Genomic DNA, 22,220 nt, shown 5'->3' with positions numbered 1-22,220 from the left:
ACTTCAGTTTCATACATACATCTAGGCATACATTCTGTATGAACAGAAGGGATGTAGCTATGAGAGCCAAGTCACAGAATCACAGAACAGTTTGGATTGGAAGGGACCTTTGAGATCATGTCGTTCAAACCCCCTGCATGGGCAGGGACATCTTGCCCTAGACCAGGCTGCTCAAGGTCCAGTCCTATCTGGCTCTGGACACTTCCAGTGACAGGGCACCCACAACTTCTCTGGACACCTATTCCAGTGCCTCACTATCCCTGTAGCTAAGAATTTCTTTCTAATATCTAAACTGAATGGGAAACAGCAGGTTGGATCATGGCTGGAATAGACCATACAAAGAAAGAATTTTAGAAATAGGGAAGGGTTTCTGGTTGGCACAACATGATTCTGCCCATATTCACATTTAAACAAAGGCAGAAGTCAGCTGGGATTAGAATCAGTTGTTGTCAATGGTAATTCTATTTATCTTATGCAGAGAACTAAGAAATTTACTAAGTAGTAATGGTTCCATTTTCAGGCTTTCTCAAAGCAAGTCCTGAGTTCTGCACTATAGAGAAGAAAAGAATTCCATCAGGCAGGTTACACATCCTTCACATCTCCAAGCTGTATAGCATTCTTCTGCTCTTTCCAAGTGATATTCAGACCCAGAGCAGTGACACTGTTTAGCCATTGCACAGTCAAACTGACTTACACCTTTCCTGGTTTATTCAACTGCTGTTTTGATAGTATTCTCATTGCAGAACAGAAAGCCAGGAAACTCTGTGTGGCTTGTGCTGTAGTACCCTTGTTAGGGCATTCCAACCAGCTAACACAAGACCTTGGTTAAATGTGGGCAAATTAAACACCACTGTATGAATCCTTGAAAATTTCCTTGGAAGCACAGGTTGATGTTGCCACTTTCTCTTTTTCCTGAAAAGGTTTAGATTAGTCTACATGTTAGCAATACAATTGCACCTATATATATTCCACTAGATAGAGATAACCTTTTTGTAAGTTATGCAGTGAGGCTGAATCATGGTACTGTGCTGTTCGGCATGGCATCTTGTGCAGCTTTCATTGCCATGGCACTCAAGTGACTTCTAGTAGTGCATTAAGTAATGTGCCTGTCACTCATCAGGCAAGCTCACTCCATCTCTCATCCTTCCCCTTGTACAGGGAACAAGAGCTTTCAGCTTTTTTGTTTCATCTCAGTGAGTGAAATATCTCAGTCACTAGACTTGATTGAGGGAATGATGATGGAGTAGTTTGTAACTTGCTGTCTGTAATAAAACCAATTAAGCCAACTCTAAACTACACTTACATTTCACATTAATGCACCAGTTCTTTTTATCTGAGAAGACAGATCTATTTTCTGATTATGTACTAAAAAAAGGTCCACAAGAGAGATATTAAGCATGCAAATGCTGCAAATTTTTTTGGTCAAGGTTATGTATTTTTTACTTCTAAAGAATGGAAGGTTAATGTGTTTACAAGCCAGATAAAATCCCAGTGGTGGTTTAACCCTGGCTGGGCGCCAGGTGCCCACCAAAGTTGTTCTATTCCTCCCTTCCTCTACTGGACACAAGAAGGGACAATATAAGGAAAGGCTCACAAGTCAAGACAAGAACAGGGAAAGATCACTCACCAACTACTATCACAGGCAAAACAGTCCCAGCTTGGGGAAAATCAAAACTTTTTACCAATCAAATCAAAGTAGGATAAAGAGAAATAAAATCTGAAGCCTGAAACAACTTTCCCCCAGTGGTACAGGGGGACAGGTGATGGAAGTAGCAGTCAGTCCATCACGTTGTGCTGCTCCTTCCTCCTCAAGGGGAGGACTCCTTACACTCCCTTGCTGCAATGTGGGTCATTTCCAGAGGGTGCAGTCCTTCAGGAACAGGCTGCTCCAGCATAAATCCCCAGATGGTTGTAAGTCCTGCCAGCAAAGCTGCTCCAGTATGGACTCTTGTCTCCAGGGCCCCAAAGGTCCTGTCAGCCTGCTCCAGCACAGGCTTCCCATGGGGTCACAGCCTCCTTTGGGCATTCTCCTGCTCCACCATGGGGTCCTCCAAAGGCTGCAGGTGCATCTCTGCATCCCCATGGTTCTCCACGGGGTGTAGGGCCACAGCTGTCTCCCCATGTTCTGCACCAGGGGCTGCAGGGGAATCAGCTCTGGCACCTGGAGCACCTTCTGCCCCTCCTTCTGCACTGACCTTAGGGTCTGCAGGGCTGTTTCTGTCACATATTCTCACTCCTTTCACTGGCTGCAAATGTTCTTGCACAGAAATTTTCCCCCCTTCTTAAATCTGTTATCACAGAGGCGCTCCCACCATTGCAGATGGCTCAGCCTTGGCCAGCAGTGGGTCTGTCTTGGCTGGCACTGACATCATCTGACATGGGAGAAGCTTCTGGCAGAACTCACCCCTGTAGGTTCCCCATTACCAAAACCACACCACAAACCCCACAAAAACTCAGGAAAAACAGCTTTCTTTTTTAGTTCAGTATTCACTCTGATTTTACATATAGATATAGATATATAGATATATACATGTATTTACAGGAAATATTAGAGTGAAGATCTGATAACTTCCTCCAGAACAGCAATTTCATTGTAATTCAATTTGCAATTTAAATGTCTAATAAATGACTACATAAATATCAATAATGGCTAATTCATTAAAAAATAGCATATGTTCATCTTTGCAACAGAAATACTAAGTCATTAGGAAAGCTAGAATAATATATAAATTACATTTTCATGTTGGAAAGACTTGCACAAAGCATAATGAATAGTCAAAGTTATACTCTCTGCTAGTAATCTCTTTTCTTCTCCCTCTCAGAAGGAAAGGACCACACCTTTCTTCTTCATTCCAGCATTTTGGCATCCAAAGTAATTCTCTTTAACCTCATTAACTTTCAGATAGTTACAGAATGGATTATCATCCCTAGCCTAAAAAAAGAAAAAAATGCAAGTCCACTCCCATATCCTGAACCATTCCAACATAAATGCATCAAAAGAACACACCACCTTTAGCCAGCATTCCCATCATCCTGTGACTCTTGAAAAACCCACAGATTTCATAACATCTGTGCTTATCTGACCTCTGGTAGAAGTATGGCCCACTCCCATAGCACTGTGTGTTCTCACCCTGTAAGACAGTTGCTACAATATGTTGAAAGATGTCAGGTTGAAAAGATTCAGAATTTCAGCTCAGCATCTTTTTTTCCTTCCAAGGGCATTGAACATTTTTTGTTCCTATAATTTATCTGCCCAATGTTTCTGGAAAATCACACAGCTATGTCATGACTGTATGATCAATAACACCTATTGAGAGTGGCTTCAGGACTTGTGAAAGGTTTGGGGCTGGTAAGAAAGTAAGAGTGCCTCAGGGAATAACAGAACTTATGAGGCTTGAAATAAGAATGAAGACCAAGGAAACTTTGGCATCTAGGAAGGGTAGCAACTGAGAAAATGAGAAATGTCACCTGGAAGTTGAAAGAGATCCACAGGTGTCATGGATGATGGAAGATAATCTAGAGCATTCAACTGGCAAGCACAAGCTCAAAGGAAGCAGCAGAATGAAATCTGTGCAGGCTCTGAAATGAAAGGATCTGATAGCCCATCAACAAGGTAGGATGGTATTCACTTTAGGTAAGAAGAAAATATACCAGAGGGGAGGGGAAAAAAAGAACAGAGGGAAGGGAAGGGAAAAAAATAGTACCTGGAAGAAAAGATTTGAAACAACAGTCTCATATCAAATAGACTACTTGAAATAAAAAGTAACTGCAAACATTTGGGGAATATACAAAAAACAGTGAAGTACTGTCTCTTCATAACAGTAGAACAAATGAAATTAAATGGTTATGCACAAGAGCAGTGGAATACATCAAAATTTCATCACAAAGTATTCTAGAAAACAATTTTCTTTCAACAAAAATGTGAGATATTATCGGCAACATATTTCTCAAATGCAAAGCCTGCACATAACTTTGTATTGTCTCTTTTTATAGTAATATGAAAGAAGAATCAGCACAAGAACTATAAAATAGGCGTGGTATCATTGGTACTAAACTTCCTATTTAAAATAAAATATCCTTTAGCAAAAGAAAAAGTGGTTTTCAAAGAGAGGATGATTTCTAAAACCCATTCGAGCGTAATTTTGAGAGGCATAGCTTGGAGGACAAAAGAAATTTCACTGCAGGTATTTCCGTACCTCCTCTAAAGACTGCGTAAATGAGCTGCAGGTCTCTTTACACCCCTCTTCCTCTGGCAGTTTCAGTAGGTGAGAGGAGCCCCAGTGGCCCAGGCAGGCACAGAAACCACGGTGTGGCTGTGGCTGGCTGTGGAGAGCAGGGCAGGGTCAGACTGCTTTGCAAAGACTCTGCTGGGGCTTGCCCAGTCAATTTCTCAGCACATCATTAAATCAGGGGAAGGTGTGCATGCCCAGAGAATACGGGGCTGTGTGCTATTCCAACACAAACACTGGCAAGAATTCAATATGTGAACATGGCCAGCAAAGAGGAAGTGATTTTATTTGGATGCACTAATGTTTTAACTATACATTAACAACATTTAATTCTAAATATTCCCTTATGAAATAGAAAGTACTACGTTTAATGTGAAAGATACTTAAAGATCAAATGCTGATTCTTCAGTGCAATACCTTTTTTCCTAGAAAAGTTTGTTATTATTTATTTGCAAAATATCATCAAAGTGCTACCAGTGAAGCAGAACTGAGAAATACAAGTGGACTGAGTTTTGCTGAAGTGTTATTACTGCAAAAATATTGTGTTGTTTTGGTTTGGGTTTTTTTACTATGGTATTTGATATTTTGCCCCTGCTCTTAATTGAAATTATTAGAGGTGATTGTAAACTAGCTCTTGTCTGGAACAGGTGAGCAGCGTTTGTAAGAGGATGTATCAGAGATGAAAGAAAGAGGCGAGAGCCTGAAAACTTCCAAGGAAATTTTCCAGTGTGTGTGTAAGACTGAAAGTTACAAGTTTTCTGGGTGTACTGAATTAGCATTCACTTTCACTGATGCTCTTCCTCGGCCACTTACAAGAGGACACAAGCAAGCCACAGCAAATCCGAGTAGGAGCTGTGTTCCCCAGCGGTGCCGCCGGTGCTGCCGAACTCCCGCGGGAGCGCTCGGCGGGATTCGCTCGGAGCAGCAGCGGGAGGCCGGCCCGGTGCCGGTGCCGGTGCCGGTCAGTGGGCCATGGCCCCGGCCCGGGCCAGCGCCGGCGGCACGGTGCGGCGGGACACGGCCCGGCGGGCCCGGGGCGCTGCGGGCGGCGGCGGGGGAGGCGCGCAGGGGGCACCGGAGCCCCGGGGGAGGCGAGCGGAGCCCGCCGCCCTCCCTCCCACCTCCCGCCCCTTCCCTCCGGCCGGGGACAGCCGCGCCGGCTGACGCGCCGCAAACTTTGCTGCCCCCGCTCCGAGCTGCGCCTCGCCTGCGGCGCGGCGGGCGGCGGCTCCGGCTGCCGGGAGCCCCTCGCTGCGGGAGCCCCTCGTTGCCGGGAGCCCCTCGCTGCGGGAGCCCCTCGCTGCGGGAGCCCCTCGCCGCCGGGAGCCCCTCGTTGCCGGAGCCCCTCGTTGCCGGAGCCCCTCGTTGCCGGAGCCCCTCGCCGCCCGGAGCCCCTCGTTGCCGGAGCCCCTCGCCGCCGGGAGCCCCTCGCCGCCCGGAGCCCCTCGCTGCCGGAGCCCCTCGCTGCCGGAGACCCTCGCCGCCGGGAGCCCCTCGCTGCGGGAGCCCCTCGCTGCCGGGAGCCCCTCGCTGCGGGAGCCCCTCGCCGCCCGGAGCCCCTCGCTGCCGGAGCCCCTCGCTGCCGGAGCCCCTCGCTGCGGGAGCCCCTCGTTGCCGGAGCCCCTCGTTGCCGGGAGCCCCTCGCTGCCGGAGCCCCTCGCTGCCGGAGCCCCTCGCCGCCGGAGCCCCTCTTGCCGGGCAGAGCCCAGCGCGGTGCCTCCCGAGGGAGCCGCCGCGCCGCCCCTCAGCCCGGAGCGGGACAGCATGAGCCAGGCGCAGCCCTACGGCCCGCGCAAGGGCAGCTCCCCGGCGCCGGGGGCCCGGCGGAACGACAGCCAGGACTACCTGCTGCTGGACGCGGAGCTGTGCGAGGAGAGCGCCCTGCCGCCCTACGCCTTCTACCCCGTGTGAGTCCCGCCGGGGAGGCGGTGGCGGGACGGGCGGGGGGCCGGGCGCGCTGGCGGGCAGCCCGGGGAGCTGCCACCTTCCCTCGGCCTCTCCGGTGCTTGGGAAGGCGGAGGAGCAGCCTTGGCACCGGGCAGGTCTCCTGTGAGCAGAGCGCGGTGCCTTCCCGCTGGCAGGGAGGCGAGGGGTGCCTTGGGCTCAGCTGTGGAGAGCAGGGCGAGAGGCGTCGGGTGCGCATAAAACTGATGGTGTCTAATGGGTTTAATGTAATTACAGAAATTTTAACTCCTCTGATCGGTTGCGCCCACCGAGAGAGCGCACATTGCAGGTGTGTGCTTAAAACCATCCTCCTTTCACTTTGCAAAATAATTGCAAATAAAACCCCATCCTCTTATTATTTTTGTCAAAGCCGTGTAGCTCGTGTAATTTCATTACGTGAGTTTTGACAGGTAGTTATCATTTAAAGCAGAGTGCAAGAACATATGAATAAAAGCTGAATTACGTAAACATAAACTATAAAGGTCCAGGAATCACAACTTAATGTCCACGTCGATTGGCGTTCAGTGTTGACAGTGTCCCTTTGGGTATGTACTGTCAGCATGACTACTGTAATTACCACTTGTTAATGCTTCTGAGGAGAAGCTATCCAACAGAGGGAGAAAATGGGCATTAAGCAAAGCAAGATGAGTCCTAAAACCTCAGGTGATTGCCAGAGGATGTGTACTTTCTTTTGTACAAATTATGTTTTATTGCTTAACTGGTAAATTTCAGTTATCAGTCTCTCCTAATATTTGCTGTTTTATCTGTGAGCCACCTACCAGCCACTTGACAGCTACCTGGATATAGGAAAGGAATAACAACAGTGGAACTGGGAACACTTAAAGTGTTTGAATATTTATCAACTCAGCTAAGAACAACAGGAGTTTTCAAAATTTACTGCTGTATTGCTATTCTTGAGCGTCTTTGTGGATCACTAATTCAGTATGCTCATGTAGCTGCAACAGCATATATTACTGCACATTGGACTTAAACTCCATCTCAGAATATATGAATGCATCTATCTAAGGAATCCTTTCAGAAAAAAGGCCTTATGATGTTTAGTCCAGATTGGTTCTCACTAGTGGACTAAAGCTTTGGACTGATGTGGCAATTCTGAACTTCTTTTGCCATCTACTCATTCAGAATGGTTGTGCAGCTGTGAGAGGATAGATCTTGCATAAGTGTTTCAAATCATCTCTTCATACAAAATCTGCAAGTCTGTGGGGTGCTGATAATTTCCCTTCAAGAGGGAAGTAAATAAAGTGCATGTGCTAGCAGCCCTTGGTGCAGCACACTCCCAATGTGGAGATTGCCTCTCATCACCTCACCTAAGACAAGCCTGCATCCTAATCGAGTTGCTTTGTAGAACAAGGGTAGCACTAACCACAGGGAGTTATCCAGGGCTCGTTTTTGACATGCACATGAGGCATGGAGAAGTTGTTCTTTAGGGTTTCTCTGGAGGTGGAGAAGAACCACTTCACAGAGATCCAGAGGCAGTGCCTACATGTGGCCACTGCCAGGACTCCTTGGCTGGCAGGAGTGAATGCCAGTGAGTGAATAGGCTCATCCAGGATGCAGTGATTACCATGCACAGGTTTTGAATTTTTCTGCCTAACTTCCAGCTACATCACATTTCAGGTACATTTTTCAGATACATTTCAGCCAAAAGTCATTAGTTTTGCTAGAGGCCTTCATATGGCCAAGAATTTAATAAATAATAATTCTATGTGCAGTAAGAATACTTTTCTCTACTTTTGTTTTTTTAAATCCTCAAATTACTGGTATTTCCTGATGTTATTATGGTGGTTAATGGAGAACAGTAATGCAGAGTACAGCTGATGTCCAAAAAAAGCTCAATATTTAAAAATTACTGAGAGGGTAACACACTTACTGGTATAATATGGCATATGACTATTACTTGAAAAATAGCTTGATACTAAGGAATAGTTTTTCTCAAGTGGTGATTTAGTGCTAATGCTGATGTTACTGTGTTTGTTGTTTGTAGAACATGCTTTTCATGTGTTGTTTTGGGGCTGCTGTTAAGTAGTTTCTGGATGATAATAAAAACCCAAACCATTTACAGAGATCTATTTCCTGTATTTTGGCTCCTCTTTCTGGAGAACAGCTTTATTGTATCCAAGGTAGCTGCTGCCTTTATTGCAAAAAAGATTTCAAGAAGGTACCTTGAGCTCATCAGCTGTTCCAAGTAGGGTCACACAGTCTTTTGGCAGTGGATGGAAGGCTTTTACCTTTATATGTGATATGATGCAAATTTTTGTGCTGAAAAATCCTAGTTTTCTTTTGACTTCAGAACCTTAAGCAGGAAACTCAAAATTTGGGCAATCTGTAGAATTTGTAAATAAATTACTTCTGAAGGATGAGGCTACTTTTAAAGACTTAAGACTTTTAAGATGTTAGAAATTACATGGGAGTAAACATCTTCTTTCTAGTAGTGCTCTTCCATGTAGTCATTGAGTCTTGCCCCTTATGTATCAAGAAATACATTGCAATATACATGTCATAAGATTGATTCCTGGAAAAATGTGTATATGTTGGGATTTGTCCTTCCTGTGCGAGTATTTCATTGGCAAAGAGCCAAGTTTTGAGGTTTAAAACAGGATGAAAAGTGGATTTTAATGTCCAACCCCAAATCTGAGTGATAATGTGCAGTAGGTTTTGGAAGTGATAGCACTTGTATGTAAACTTCCCTGCTGAAAAAATGCTAGTGAAGGACAGATTGTCAGTGTACTAAGCTAGTGAGAAGACACTAATTCAGTCAGACATCTGGTTATACTGCTTATTTGTACTTTGCAGTATTTTGCATTGTGAACAGTAAATGTTTTCTTACAGACGTGAGGAGGGATAATTGTGTATTAAAATGTCAGTTGTAAAGTAAATGAGGCACACAAATTATTGGATGAAAATGGGGGAAAAAGGGTTCTGATGTGCCTGACTGCCTTAAGACATAGACTATTCCTCAACTTTTGCAATTTTCCAGCTAATTGTTTCTTGAAATTACCAAACCTAGTACATATTCTTTGTTAAATAACCTATTCTTTGTTAAATAACATGTTAAATGATTTCTTTCGTGCCTGCAATATAATGGTTTCTGCCACTGACATAATGTAATTTTTATCTCTAGTCTCAACTGTCTTTTGAAATGACCTGTAAAATTATTTTCCAGACTCTTCATTAGACATAATCTCTTCAGGGAGTACTGTACAATGTGGCAGCTGTGTTTCAGATTGTCAGCCTCTTTGATGAGATGCTTTGTCTTCTGAAAATATGTTGCGATAGTCTTGTTGAGATCAAAAAGGTAGAAGAGTTGGTATGGAGGGGTAATTTCCTTTTTAGCCTCGTGTATGGAGCAAATACACAAATCATCATGTGATTTAGGTTTGATGGATCTACCTCATACTGGGCACTGGGAAAAAAAAAATCATACCTGAATCTCTCATGTTCTGGGTGACTAAATGTAGTCCCTGAGGTCTTTAGTAAAAGGACAAGAACATTGTTTTCAAGCCCCAGAAAATCCAGCCTTTAGTTGACTCTGTGTATCCTGCAAGTGGGTAGAAGAGAATGCTTCACTTTCAACATCACACTTATCTTTATTTATTTCATATTAGGTAGGCTTTTTCCCCTCCCATGTGTTCATTTTTGATGAAGGCTTGTGGGACTTCTTGGGTTTAGTTGTTAGGCACTTTAGTGTTCTCTGTGTACACTCACTAATTTAACTGTGAACTTCTTTGGTCAGCTACAATACCCAAACAGTTTCTTATGCTAATACTTCATAATCATTTTGTTTGAGCCATTGCAATATATCTGCAAGTTTATTTATACCCTAAGTCTCATGTAGTCACCAAACAAATAAAAGTCACCTCCCTGGGGGGATGCAATTTTATAAAACTGGAAGATTTCCATGAAAATATAAGTAATTTGTTACATTTTCATGAGGAAGGTGGAGTAGTGATTCAGAAATGTGTGGGATGTATATGGCATACTTTTCAATGTAAATGTTAATAACCAGCATACTGTTTGTCAAACACTCTCCCAGCAGCATTTTCCACCACAGAAGCTGAAGGTTGTAATAGCTGGCTACTTGAATTATTCCTGCCAATACTGGTATCCCCAAATAAAGGTGGTTTGGCGTGGTGGGTCTGCGTCATCAAGGCTGTGTTAGACTTTCCAGCTCTGCAAATATGATCAAAAGAAAAGTTTGGCTTATTTGGGCTTATTTTCTATATCCATTTCTGTACAACTACACTTTTTCCTACCAATAGTGCATTTTTCAGTGCAGCTCTATTGCAAACTCCTGTCTGATATGTTTGAATAAATTTTTGTGACTATTGGGAAAAAAAAAAAAAGGCAAGCTTTGGCATTAAGAATAAAATGTGAGATTTACTACAAAAACCCCAAGTTAGTGAAATAATGCCATTTTTAGCTGTGTTCTCAAAGCTGTGTGGAAAGTGGATAACTTGTTTCCTGGAAGAGTTGAATGTAGTTCCCTTTTGTTAAAAAAAAAAAAACAACAAGAAATTACTCATATGAATAAAATATCAGCATTGTGATTGTGAACTTAGATGGCTTAGAAGAGCATGACTGGAGTTCATTTTGGTCTTAGAACTTAATTAAACCCTGGATTTGATGTCAGTATTTACCTTAGTGAAGGATAGTGAGGATACTTAAAAAAATATTTAGCATCTATGAGGCCTTTCATGCAGGTAGAAAGAAAGATCGTAAACCAAAGGATCATGGTTGATCTGTAAAAAAACAGAATACAGACCACAAGGCCTGATGCTGCTGCAGCACTAACAGTTTTTCAGAGTATTCAGAATGGAGAATTTTCATAAAGCTTTGTGCTTTATGAATCATGGAAGGGTTTGGGTTGATCCTCTAATCCAAACACTCCTGCCATGGGCAGGGATGCCACCCATTAAATCAGCTTGCTCAGAGCTCCATCCAACCTGGCCTTGGGCACTTCCAGGCATGGGGCATCCACAACCTCTCTGGGCAACCTGTTCCACTTGTCTCAGTACCATCTGAGTAAAGAATGTCTTCCTAACAGCTAATCAAATCTCTCCTGTTTTAGTTCAAAGCCATTCCCTCTTGTCCTGGACGTGTCACATCAGCTTAACTAGCAAATAGGTGAGTGCCCAGCACACTGAAAGGATGCATTCAGAGATGCTCTGTTGCCTCCTGTCATTTTCTGTCAGAGGAGCATTTGGTTGTGCTGATTTTCCTTCTGGCCCAGCCTGGGTTTCTCCTGTTGTGCACATTGACTGACTTTAGGACTGATGACTGACTGCTTAGCAGCTTTTCAAAGGGGAAGATACCCTTATCTTTGTGGGGTGATTTATATTTTCTTTTCCTTTTGTAAGATGTTTGCCTGCCATCAACATGTTTCAGCTTTTCTAGTCATGATCCTCCCCCTTATTTGGAACAGGTAGCCAGGCCAGACTGATAAACTTTGTTAGTCCTACTCTATGTACATGTCCTAGGCCTGCCAAGTAGTAATAGCCCACAGTAAACTTCTATAACAATTGTTCCTAAGCAACTCTTTTTCATGACAGAAAATTATAAACCAATTTTCCTTTCTGCTTTTCAATTCAGTAATTGATTTTCTGTGCTAGCTTTATTTCCACTCTGCTAATCTTTAGTTATATGCTTTTCTTCCTTGAGATAACTTAAAATTACTTTCAATTTTCAAGTCTTATAAAAAAATTTCTTAATGAAAGAAACATGTAGGAATTTCTAGTTTATTATCTACATTTGCTAAGGTTGTTGTATTGTACACGAGTTGAAGTTATGGTTCTTTGGGTTTTTCCATCTGAACTTATTAATTTATAGTTAATTCCTGTGAAACTGCAATGATCCAAGTATATTATGTACAAAAAGCTTTTGAAATGGTAATTGAAAGGTTATAGAGCTTTATTTGGGGATATGTGGGAGAGGAGTTCTTGCAAGTTACATGTGCTGTACTGGTGGTGCTTATTCAAAGAGAAGCCCTGTGCTCTGAGAGCTCTCAAGCTTCTCTTGGCCCTGCAGGATAAATCTGAACACTTGAGTATCTGCCTGTGCCGTGTCCACTGCTTGGCTTTTGCTTTCCTCTGGCCTGTAGCAGCACCCACAATAGGATGGCTGCTCAGAGGGTTCAGGCTCTGCAGAGCATCATCTTGCTCCTCTGGTGATTGGATTACCTAGTTATCTTGGCAAATCAGATGCAAAAGGCAGGCTGTGGGAAGGCAGCAGTGACTCTTCCTCTCTGCAGATTTTGTATTCCTCTCCCTTCAAGAATAAGTTTCCTATTAATTACTCAGGGCAGTTTTTGAGGACTGCTGCTCTTGTGAGTCTTAAGAGTGAATCTTATGGGTCTCAAGTGAGTCTTAGAATAGTACTTCTCCCCATACAAGACACAATTTGTTTTCTCTCTTTTAAGTGTAGAAATCTGAGCTAAAAACTGAAACAACCCTTGATAAAAATACAATTGAAGTTCAGTAGCACTTACAAAATGTGGGTAATATGATTTCATTTTCAAGTTGTAGGCATGGGATGAAACTTTTCAAGGACACTGGGTATTTTGTATGGCCTCTCCTTGTGAGATGTTCTCACTCTAGGATCTTAAAAACTAAATCACACAGTATCAAAAGCTCTGGAAAACTTGGGCTGTAATCCATATTACTGTTTAAGTCCCTTGGATGTCAGTCTGTAACAACTTCTTGCTGCCCAGGGAAGACTAAGGAGTTGCAAAAACATGGCAGGTATGTTGGAGCAAAAATAGCAATATCTGAAATTGACATCTAAGCAACAAATAAAACTACCAAAAATTAGGAGGGGAGAGGGACTTAAGTTTCTGAAGATACAGTTCAGATTATTTGAAACATTTTTAAACACTTCTAACATAAAAGTCAGCAATAGCAGTATCTCCAGGTCTGCAGAATGAATGCTGAATATGGTACAAAGCTGAAGAAGTTAATACTCCCTACTTTTCTTGAGAAAAGAGTTTTTGAGGTTTAAGGCAGAAAGCTATTTAATTATTTAGCAACATCTGATGTGAGCACATTTGTAGGTAAACAGCAAATGATGTGATAGTGACATTTCAGAACTTCTTTGTATGATAAAAAAATAATGATCTTACCTAAGAAGTTGATATATAAAATATACACTGGGATTTCTTACCCCTCAGCCACTTTTGTCCTAAAATCAGCAACAGCATTTAGTGCTTAACAGGAAGAGAAACTTAGAAAAAAACCTAGGCAGGGATTTACAGAGGCAGCAAGGCTAATACCTCTCATTTTACAAAGCTGCCTGAGGATCTTACATGACCTGAGGTTTTTATGTTACTGATTTTACATCAAATCTAAAAACCAGCAGAAATTTCCCTAGTTATCAGTGAGATCATTGATAATGCCTTCGAGGGAAGGAGTATCCTTTGTGCTTTAACTAGCTGTGTGGAGGAGATGGATCAATGAAGAAGGTGCTGGTAGCCACACTGCTGGGTATCTGTGTGCCTTTTTCAAACTCTGTCTATGACAAGACTTCTGACTGCATACAAGTCTTGATACCTCTCCAGAGGGCCAGGAAAGGCATGGAAGTACACATTGAGGAGGAGGGGCAATAGACTCACTGCAGGGGCATATGGTCCAGTTCCTGTATGTGTTTAGAGACCTGAAGACAGTTTTGGGGAATCAGAATTACAAAGTGTCTTTTGTTGAGTGAGGTGTAATTTCTGAATAATTTCTATGTCTGGAATAATTCTTTTGAATCTGTCAATATTGTATTGGCAGAGGTGGAATGTTGCCCCAGATAGGAATTTCCAACCAGACAGCCCCTTGGAGGTGGCACTGTACAGCTGGGTGCTCTTTATTTTAAGAAGTGTGGAACAAGATTTGCAGTGCTGAATGTGTCTGAAAATGGAAGTGTGTCCATCTGTGCAAGCTCACATCCAGACTCAGCAGCAGGCTGCTGCTTGTGAGGGGCATGAGGTTGATTTTTTGCATGTGATACAGGCTTGGGATCCTGCTTCTGTGCCTGCTGGGCTTGTACTGCTCTGCTCTGTCAAGATCATTCCAGCTGTATCACCATGTTATACTGCCTGTTCAATTAAGCACAGCTTTTTGTTATGCTCATTGGGCTGGTTCTCCTGTTCCTGTAATCACAGCATTTGTCCTGAGTGTAGGCAGTGGATCTTTAGTGGGATATGTTCAGATATACTAACATATCCTGCCTATATGCCATATAACTGCCTTGGCTGAAGAGTCAGGGATGGATAGGATCACCTTACCTCTCGTTCTGCTTGGTAACCCCTGAGCCCAAGACAGAGACAAAAGGTAGAAACAAAACAAGAAAGCATCTAGTACAGCTTTATATTCTTGAAAGCACTAGTTCTGAGAATATAAGAGGCAGTAAATATGAAATTATGACTACTAAATACCTTACAGAAAAAGGCAAGGTGCTAAAATGATGTGACTGGAGGGGATGTTTAAAAGGAATTGAAAAAGTTATGGATGTACAAAATAAGACTTTTTTTCCACCTGTCTCCAGTCATCAGTTCCTAAAAGTTCAAGGTAATTTCCAGAAAGCAGCCAAGACAGATGAAGCTGCTGTATATTCTATTGCACAGGAATAGGACATTGCTGAGTAGAGGGAGAAGGATGGTAAAACTATTTTCATGACACTTCTCTGGGGCAGCATCTAGAGAAATGATATGTTGACTAGACTGACTTTATATCCCAGACATTATTGCTGCAGAGAGCATGACTCTCTGCTCCTCATACTTTCACACTTACTGCTGCTGCACTTACTGCTGCTCCAGAGAGTACACAGCATTACACTTACAGGAGGATCATGAGGAAAAAAGTCCAATTTCTAAGTAAATAAAAATTGTAAGTAAATCTCTGAAAGTACATGTTTTGTCTTTTGGGTTTATTTACTTCCCCTTCACTTCTTCTGGGATGTCACCTTTTATGCTTGGCAAAAAAATAATAATTTCATTTTCCCAATAGAGAATATGGAGGAAGGCTATATTCCCATTTTCCCAAGTCCTATGTAAAAATGAAAGCTAAGTAAGTCTGAAACGTCTGTTCATGTGGAATGTTATTTGTTCTGTATCTGTTTTCATGGTTTAGAAAACTACTTTCACTCTTTTTTTCCAAATAAGTCTTGACAGCACTGTTCTCAGAAGTATTCTCCATTGGCTTTTTGATCAAAAGTGTTTCAGTATGGCTGAAATAAGAATGTTAGCATGTGGCTTGTTGAAGCCACCATAAATCATACATGGGTTGATTCTCCTTGTCGGTGTTCAGCCACGGTGTTCTCTCAAGAGACCAGCCCAGGCAAAGCAACTGTGACCAAAACTACACTTCTGTCCCCAGTAGGAAAATGTAGCTAATGGTGCTGTGGCACTGATGCAGAGTTGTGCGTTTCAGATCAGTTACAAAGCAACCCTACAAATGCTTCCTTCTCCTCTGCAGTATGGAAGTTTGGATTCAGGTAATGGAGTCTCCCCTTCTCCCCTTAATTTTAATGTATTTGGTTAAAATCTGGTAAGTGGAGTTAGACAAGCAAGAATTCCTGATAAAAGTTTTCGATTTTTTTTCAGAACTTATTTTTCCTGGTGTCCTTTATTTCCCCAGCAGGAGAGTTTCCTTCCATCCCAACAAACTGTTATTGTGTGGGTCTTAACTCTGCCAGTGTCCCTGCAATTTCATGCAAAAATACACTGTACATTGTTATTCTGCTTTGATTCACTGGATTCTCTAGATGTTAGAATCACCATTCTTTATCATTTAACGCTATTTAATTGAAGAAAGTTTAAATTAAATTACAGTTCTTCTCTGGAGCATGTTACAAATCCAGTATAATTTGATAATAAGTAGGACTGTGTGCGAACTGGTTTTGATTGGTATTTACCATTGTACCTGATGGTCAGTGCTCCCAGTTTTTTCAGTTTGAATCAACATATCAGTTTGAATAAATACCCCTTAGGAAAATTTCTCATCTCTGTATTTCACCATAGTGAAGTTTTAGCAGTAAGGTAGGTTTGTAGAGTGTCAAAGACTAAGTTGCAAACCAGTTTCAAGAAGAGAAATCTCAATCCACAACAGCTACCTGCCAGAAAAACATTAACAAGGTAGAACTTCTTGTGTCTCTTCCTTATGTTTTTTTCTGGAAGATAAAGGTCTCAAGGTTTTCTCTGTATATTTTGAAACGTTATTCTCCCCAGTGAAAGCAAACCTCTTGATTTCATTTTAGCTATAATAAAAGTATTTTTCAATTGTTTGTAAAATCCTCCCTATGCTATTCTATTATTAGTACCTAACTGGAGAGCAACAACAGGTAATGACATTGTCATGTGACTAATTAGTTAATGGATTTCTTCTGTTCTGTGGGATCAAAGGCAGCATGGAGTTCAGTGGAGGCCAGGGCCTCTTAATTTCTTCTGAGTGACAATTTTTGCAAATGTCACCTATTCTGCAAAATATTCTGCAGTTATGAAGTATCAGTAACTGTTAAAGGTCTCATTCTATGCCTTTGATCTATCAAATCTGATCAGAGCTCTTTTTTAACTTGTGCTATGTGCTGCAATCACCATTACATCTCAGATCTGAGAAAAACAAATGATCTTCTCCTGCTGGAATTGTGTGTGTCTCTCCACCAATTCTATTTTCGCTAAAAGTGTCACTGAGATCCTGATACCAAGTACTTAATTTGGGCATAGCAGGGGACAATAAACAGTATCATTGTTTCTTTATTCTTACAAGGTAATTTATTTGAATTACAGTAATTACAGATATTAAAAGTAATTACCTTTTTTTTAACATTGTTTCCCTTTTATGTAAGAACACATTGAAATGCTAAGATCTTCTGCAGGAACTCCTCTTCAGCCTGTAGCTATACTGCTGCAATTTTTATTGTGTGTGTATCAAGGTAAATTTAATTATATTGCATGGATTCTTTAATTAGAAGTATATCACATTTACATGATGAAAATGGCTTATTCCTAGCATGGATGCAGGACGAGTATCGATAGGCACACTTAATTATTTTCCCACAAACAGCTGTTAAAAAAAAAAGGTCTCCTGGGCATGAACATTGTATCTTGTGCAAATCTTTATTTTATCTAAGAAGGAAAAGTTTGCTTAGATCTGGTTTTCTCTCTGAAGGTGTTGAAATTAGTGTCAGCCTTTCACCACTGGTTGAGTTACAAATGCAGTTTCTCAGTGAAATTTTAATTTCATAGAAATACGTGGTCAGACCTAGACTCATATTAGGTGATGGACACATTTTATTATATACAGAGTGTAATGGAAGAACAAATGGATAAGCATATTAAGTTCCTGAGTCAGTCAAATGTGACTGCTGGAATAATCTTACTCATTACCTTTTCTCAATTGTATTTGCTATATTATTGCATATCTACATTAGTTGAAACACAATTGTCTCTAGGTTACTTACTGTCTTTAGTATAGTTATACTCCCCTTGGCTTTTTTTTGCAAAGCAGAGACACCTTACTAGTCCTTCTTCCTCAGGTGCCAAGCAGAAAATGGACATACTGCTTCTGCAGAAGGAAGTTCCTCCGTGACTAAACCCTGATCACTCATCCAGTTCCAATAGATCTTCCTATTGCTCTTTTCTATTCAGATGATTGAAAAATCTGTAGTCCTTTTTCTTGTACAGAGAGTAGTCCTGAGGTTGTTGGTTGTCATTTTCCTAATCAGTTGTTTAAATGGCTTTCATTTCATATCCAGTCCCTTTTATCCACAATTGCATGCACTCATAAATTATTCTAGTTCTCCTGCAATCATGAGACATATATTCAGCATGAAGGATCCATGATGTTAAAATCCGTATTTTTTCCCCATCCTTATTTTATTGGCAGTTTTCCTCAGTTCAGTGCCCTCACCCAAGACAGGTCAAGATTAATGAGAGATACATAAAGGAGAATATATTGAAAGATATTATATTTATGAAAAGGAAGAGCGCCTGAAATAATAAAAAAAAAAAGAATATACCCTGAGTAATATTTCACCATGAAAAATTCTGAATGTGGGGACTCTACCTAGGAATTTGATGAGATCTCAGGGTTGTTGTATTTCATATTTGCAGCTTTCCTCAGATTTCAGCTACATTTGATATTAGTAGACAGGTTTACAAGAAATAAATATAGAATAAATAGATCTTCTGAGGATAAAAGAAATACTCAATTTTTGATTACAACCCAGAAGCTGACTAATCTGATTAAAGCATAATTTATTCCTGTGTTGGAGTGCTAGTTCAGTGCTGACTGGAGGGCATGTTGATCTGCCGTAGCCCTGCTACAGACTCACCTGTTTTGTGTCATTCACTGTAGGCTTTATGGTTAAACCATGTGGGTGTGCTTCCCCTCATTCAATTAACAATTTTTTTCTTTTTTTTTCCTATCTTTTCTATCTTTACTTGCATTGCATGTGAAAATACTGGAGTAATCTTAGTTGCTGTGTTGTTTCCTGTCTAGGATTCATACTTAACAACTTGATGGGGTTTTGTTGTAAACTCTGTGCTACAGAGAATAAGAACAATCCTGCTGAGGCTCTTGTGCAGGTTTTTCTTAAAGGTTGCCCAGTAGTCTTGGTTTAGAACAAGTAATAAAAACATGACTGTCTAAAATTAATAAAGTTTTATAAAAATAAGGTGAAAGTGATGTATTTAGACTTGCTAGCTTTAGCAGCATCTCTCTGACCAAGTAGCAGAGGAAGCAGCTACCTGAAGAGCTGTCTTTTTAAAGTGTTTTACATTACTTTCATCATTCTTTTTCTAATCATCTCCAGGTCTCCTGCTCAAGATGATTTTTGTGTTTCTCTGACCTTGTTTTGCTGATACCTTGCTCTATTTCCTGGAGCACAACTGTAAAATAAACTGTGCTAAAGGTAATGGTGAAGATTGTTTCTGACTCATGCCAGAAGTAATTCATACCTCTAGAAGAACAGGGAAGAGGAATAAAACAAGACCTTGTGAGGCTGGTCTGAATTCTGTACAGTGTTTCACCTTGTGCTTGAATCTCCCCATGCAGTTCCTGGATTGCTGTACTGCAGTTGGATCTAGATACATTCAGTGGCTAGGATGAGTTCTATTATCTCAACTATGTGATAAATGTTTGTTTTCCTTCCTTTTGTAGATATATATGGAATGTATGCACATGCTCATACCTGTTCCCCTTTTTCCCTTTTTGAAAATAGATGGCTTTAAATGGAATTAAAGGAAATTACCCTCTTTAAATGATCAAAGTAGAGAGAGCTCAGCAGAGTTCTTTACAATGCCAGCACAAGCTTGTGTTTTTATCCTGTCACTGTAGTGTTGTGTTCCTCCTCATCTGCTGGAAGTTCTGTGAGTGGATGGTCCCTGGATATCTTACATGATGTGAATTGTGTAAAGGCAGTCAGGAGCTCCTTCTCCTTCCCCATCAGCCTTGGGCCTTGCAGCTTCTGAGCTGAGGGAATGCATGGCACTGCTGGCTGGATATCCTTCAGCAGGCTTACCCAAAGATGCAGAGAGGGTCAGGGAGAGTCAGGACCATGTCTCTGTCCCACAGGTACATAAAAGAGCTGGCTGAAGTAGCCAGCCTTGTGGGCTGCACTTTGTACACACAGAACTGTTTTATCTGGTTTTGTGTTTGGGGAGGCAAAATCCCACACCTGGGAAGCAGTGTTACAGAAGCTGCTGCTCCTTCTGAGGCTGTCTCTGAGCAGAATAATTATTAATTTATGACCAGGAATGCATGAAAGGATCATTGTTAGTAGCTTTAAAAATGAGAGGACTACAAGGCACTTGATAGCTATTAGTTTGTTTTGACAAATGGGATTCTCTGTTCTTAAATTGCAGTTCTGTAAACTTCCAAATTAATCTGTACACAAAAGGTATGAAGGGAGCAGTGGAAGTAATATGAAAATCTAAATTATCTAAGCCTACCCATAAATATATATTCAACCTTAAGACCCCTCCAATTCAGAAAGCATTTTACCATGTGATTAAGTCTTAATGATTTTAAGGCAACCAAATTGAAAAGCACAAACTTCTTTTATGAACTTAGAATTTAGTTACATAAAAGGAAGTGGAAAAAACCCCACTCTACTATTTTACTATTCTTTTGTTGCTATAAAAATATTTTGTCTAGTTTCACATATATAGTATATTCATTTCACTGGCCTTAAGAAAAATAGACCTTTAAATATACTGAACCAATTAATTTAATTTTCCTAGTGTGCATATTGTATCACACTGCTAAACATGATTCTGGCATTCTGTGCTCCTAAATTTTTAAAATTATTTTTATGATTTATTACTTTTGGAAGCAATAAATTAAATTTTATCTAGTATTTAATTGAATATTAATGTGTCAGTTAATTGAGTTGATAATAATATGAGTGAGAAATTTTGAAAGGCATAAAATTTAGTTCTGGCATTTAGCATTAGTTAACAGTGTTTATAGGATTTGATAGAAGGATGGGTAGGCATGGAAGCATTATACTTTTATTGAGCTAATCTGTTTCTGTGTGTGGATTTTATAAAGCATGTTATAAGGCATTAATACACTTGTCGGTTTCGCAGATTTAAAGGGGTTAAAAACACAAGTTGATTTGCATAAATGAATATTGACAGATGATTTGGCATAGATGAGCAGTAGGACTTTTATCTCCTGAGAGGTTTTATTGACTGTAAAGTATTAGAATGAGAATTAATTTAACTCTGAGGCTTTCTTCTTGTTACCTGAGATAATTGAAACATGTCAGCACTGAGTAGTGGTGTTAACTCACAGTGCAGAGAATCACAATGTTTTGTGTTTGGTTGAAGAGCAAGAAATTGCTAATAAGGGCTGCTGACTACAGGAAAAAAATCAGCCACTGAATTAATTTTGAAGAGCAAATTGTAGTACTTACACACTAAAACCTGGATATATCTGAGAAAGTCTTCAAAAACAGAGTGTAGTTTGTCTAAAGCTGTTGAACTATCTACTGACAGCACTTCAGATATTCCTACAACCAAGAATAAGTGCTGTAGTTGCCCTGAAATTTGTAGGATTCAGCTTAGTTTATCCATCTCACATCTCTGCAGTTTGTTTACTTAAGGTAAAGATGTATTTGACTGGCTATTGCTGGACTTACGTAACACTGTCATTTCTAGTTATAAAAGTTGTACTCTGTTTCCTGCACTTCTCCAGATAATTACTGGTTGTTGGCTTTTCCTTGTGCAGGCTGAAGAGTTCTGCCAATTCTTGATTACCTGATTCTTACTGATTAAACTGGCTTTTGTGTGTGTCTTGTGAAGGGTGTTGAGTTTTGAGTTGAGAACCTTAAAAATTTGCATTTTTAGTAGTTAAGTGGATGACTGGATGATTTCTAATTTGCAAAACTGCAGAAAAGAACTTTACTGTCATCCACTTTCTTTAATGACAGTTCAGGCCTCTTCATGTTTACCTTTGGAGTTCCTGTAATTTACAAAAACAATTCTTTGGAATCATGATGCAGATGATGCCATAAGTGCAATTAAGTGAGACACGGACAAATATAATGGGGAAAATGGGGCATTTATGCATGTCAACATGACTGGGAAAAGATGAGTGGTTTTGTACCAGTTGGCACTGTCTGGAGATCACCCTTATTTATGGCATTGACTGTGGGAAGAGAGCAGTGTTTGTGCAAAGTTTATATAGATGGACAACACTGAGATATATTTTACTTGTAGACTAAGTTATTATGAACTTCAAAAAGCCATTTTTTCATACATACAAACAGTAAATCCATTTAAATATTCAAGAATTAAGTTTATTTTAAGATTATGGAGATTAATTTTTCTGGTTATGGTTGTTCATATTGTAACACCACTTACAGAATGAGCAACTTACTGCACGGTCAACCATAACTACTGTGAAAATAAATGTCTTTGATTATTTGTATCTGGTACTGCATTTAAAAGATCTTTGTGGCTTCCAAATTAATTTCCTAATGTGAGTTTCAAGGTTTGATAAAGTTGCCTGTGTATGATTGTGGCAGAATGTTTTTATGTGCATTCTG

General features: G+C 40.7%; 1 protein-coding gene across 1 annotated transcript in view; it reads left to right on the top strand.

Moving 5' to 3' along the window:
* Positions 1 to 5,989: 5,989 nt before the first annotated feature.
* The window catches only part of TRPC6 (transient receptor potential cation channel subfamily C member 6), a 75,661-nt gene continuing 59,430 nt past the window's right edge, over positions 5,990 to 22,220 (top strand). The window contains exon 1 of the mRNA XM_056482221.1: positions 5,990 to 6,136. Coding sequence (XP_056338196.1) covers positions 5,994 to 6,136 — 143 coding nt within the window. The 5' untranslated portion in view covers positions 5,990 to 5,993. The remainder of the gene's footprint in view (positions 6,137 to 22,220) is intronic.

The sequence above is a fragment of the Oenanthe melanoleuca genome, chromosome 1 (genome assembly GCF_029582105.1).
Source record: "Oenanthe melanoleuca isolate GR-GAL-2019-014 chromosome 1, OMel1.0, whole genome shotgun sequence".
Classification (NCBI taxonomy): domain Eukaryota; kingdom Metazoa; phylum Chordata; class Aves; order Passeriformes; family Muscicapidae; genus Oenanthe; species Oenanthe melanoleuca.
The sequence above is the reverse complement of the archived record's forward strand: the minus strand, read 5'-3'. Positions and strand labels throughout refer to the sequence as shown.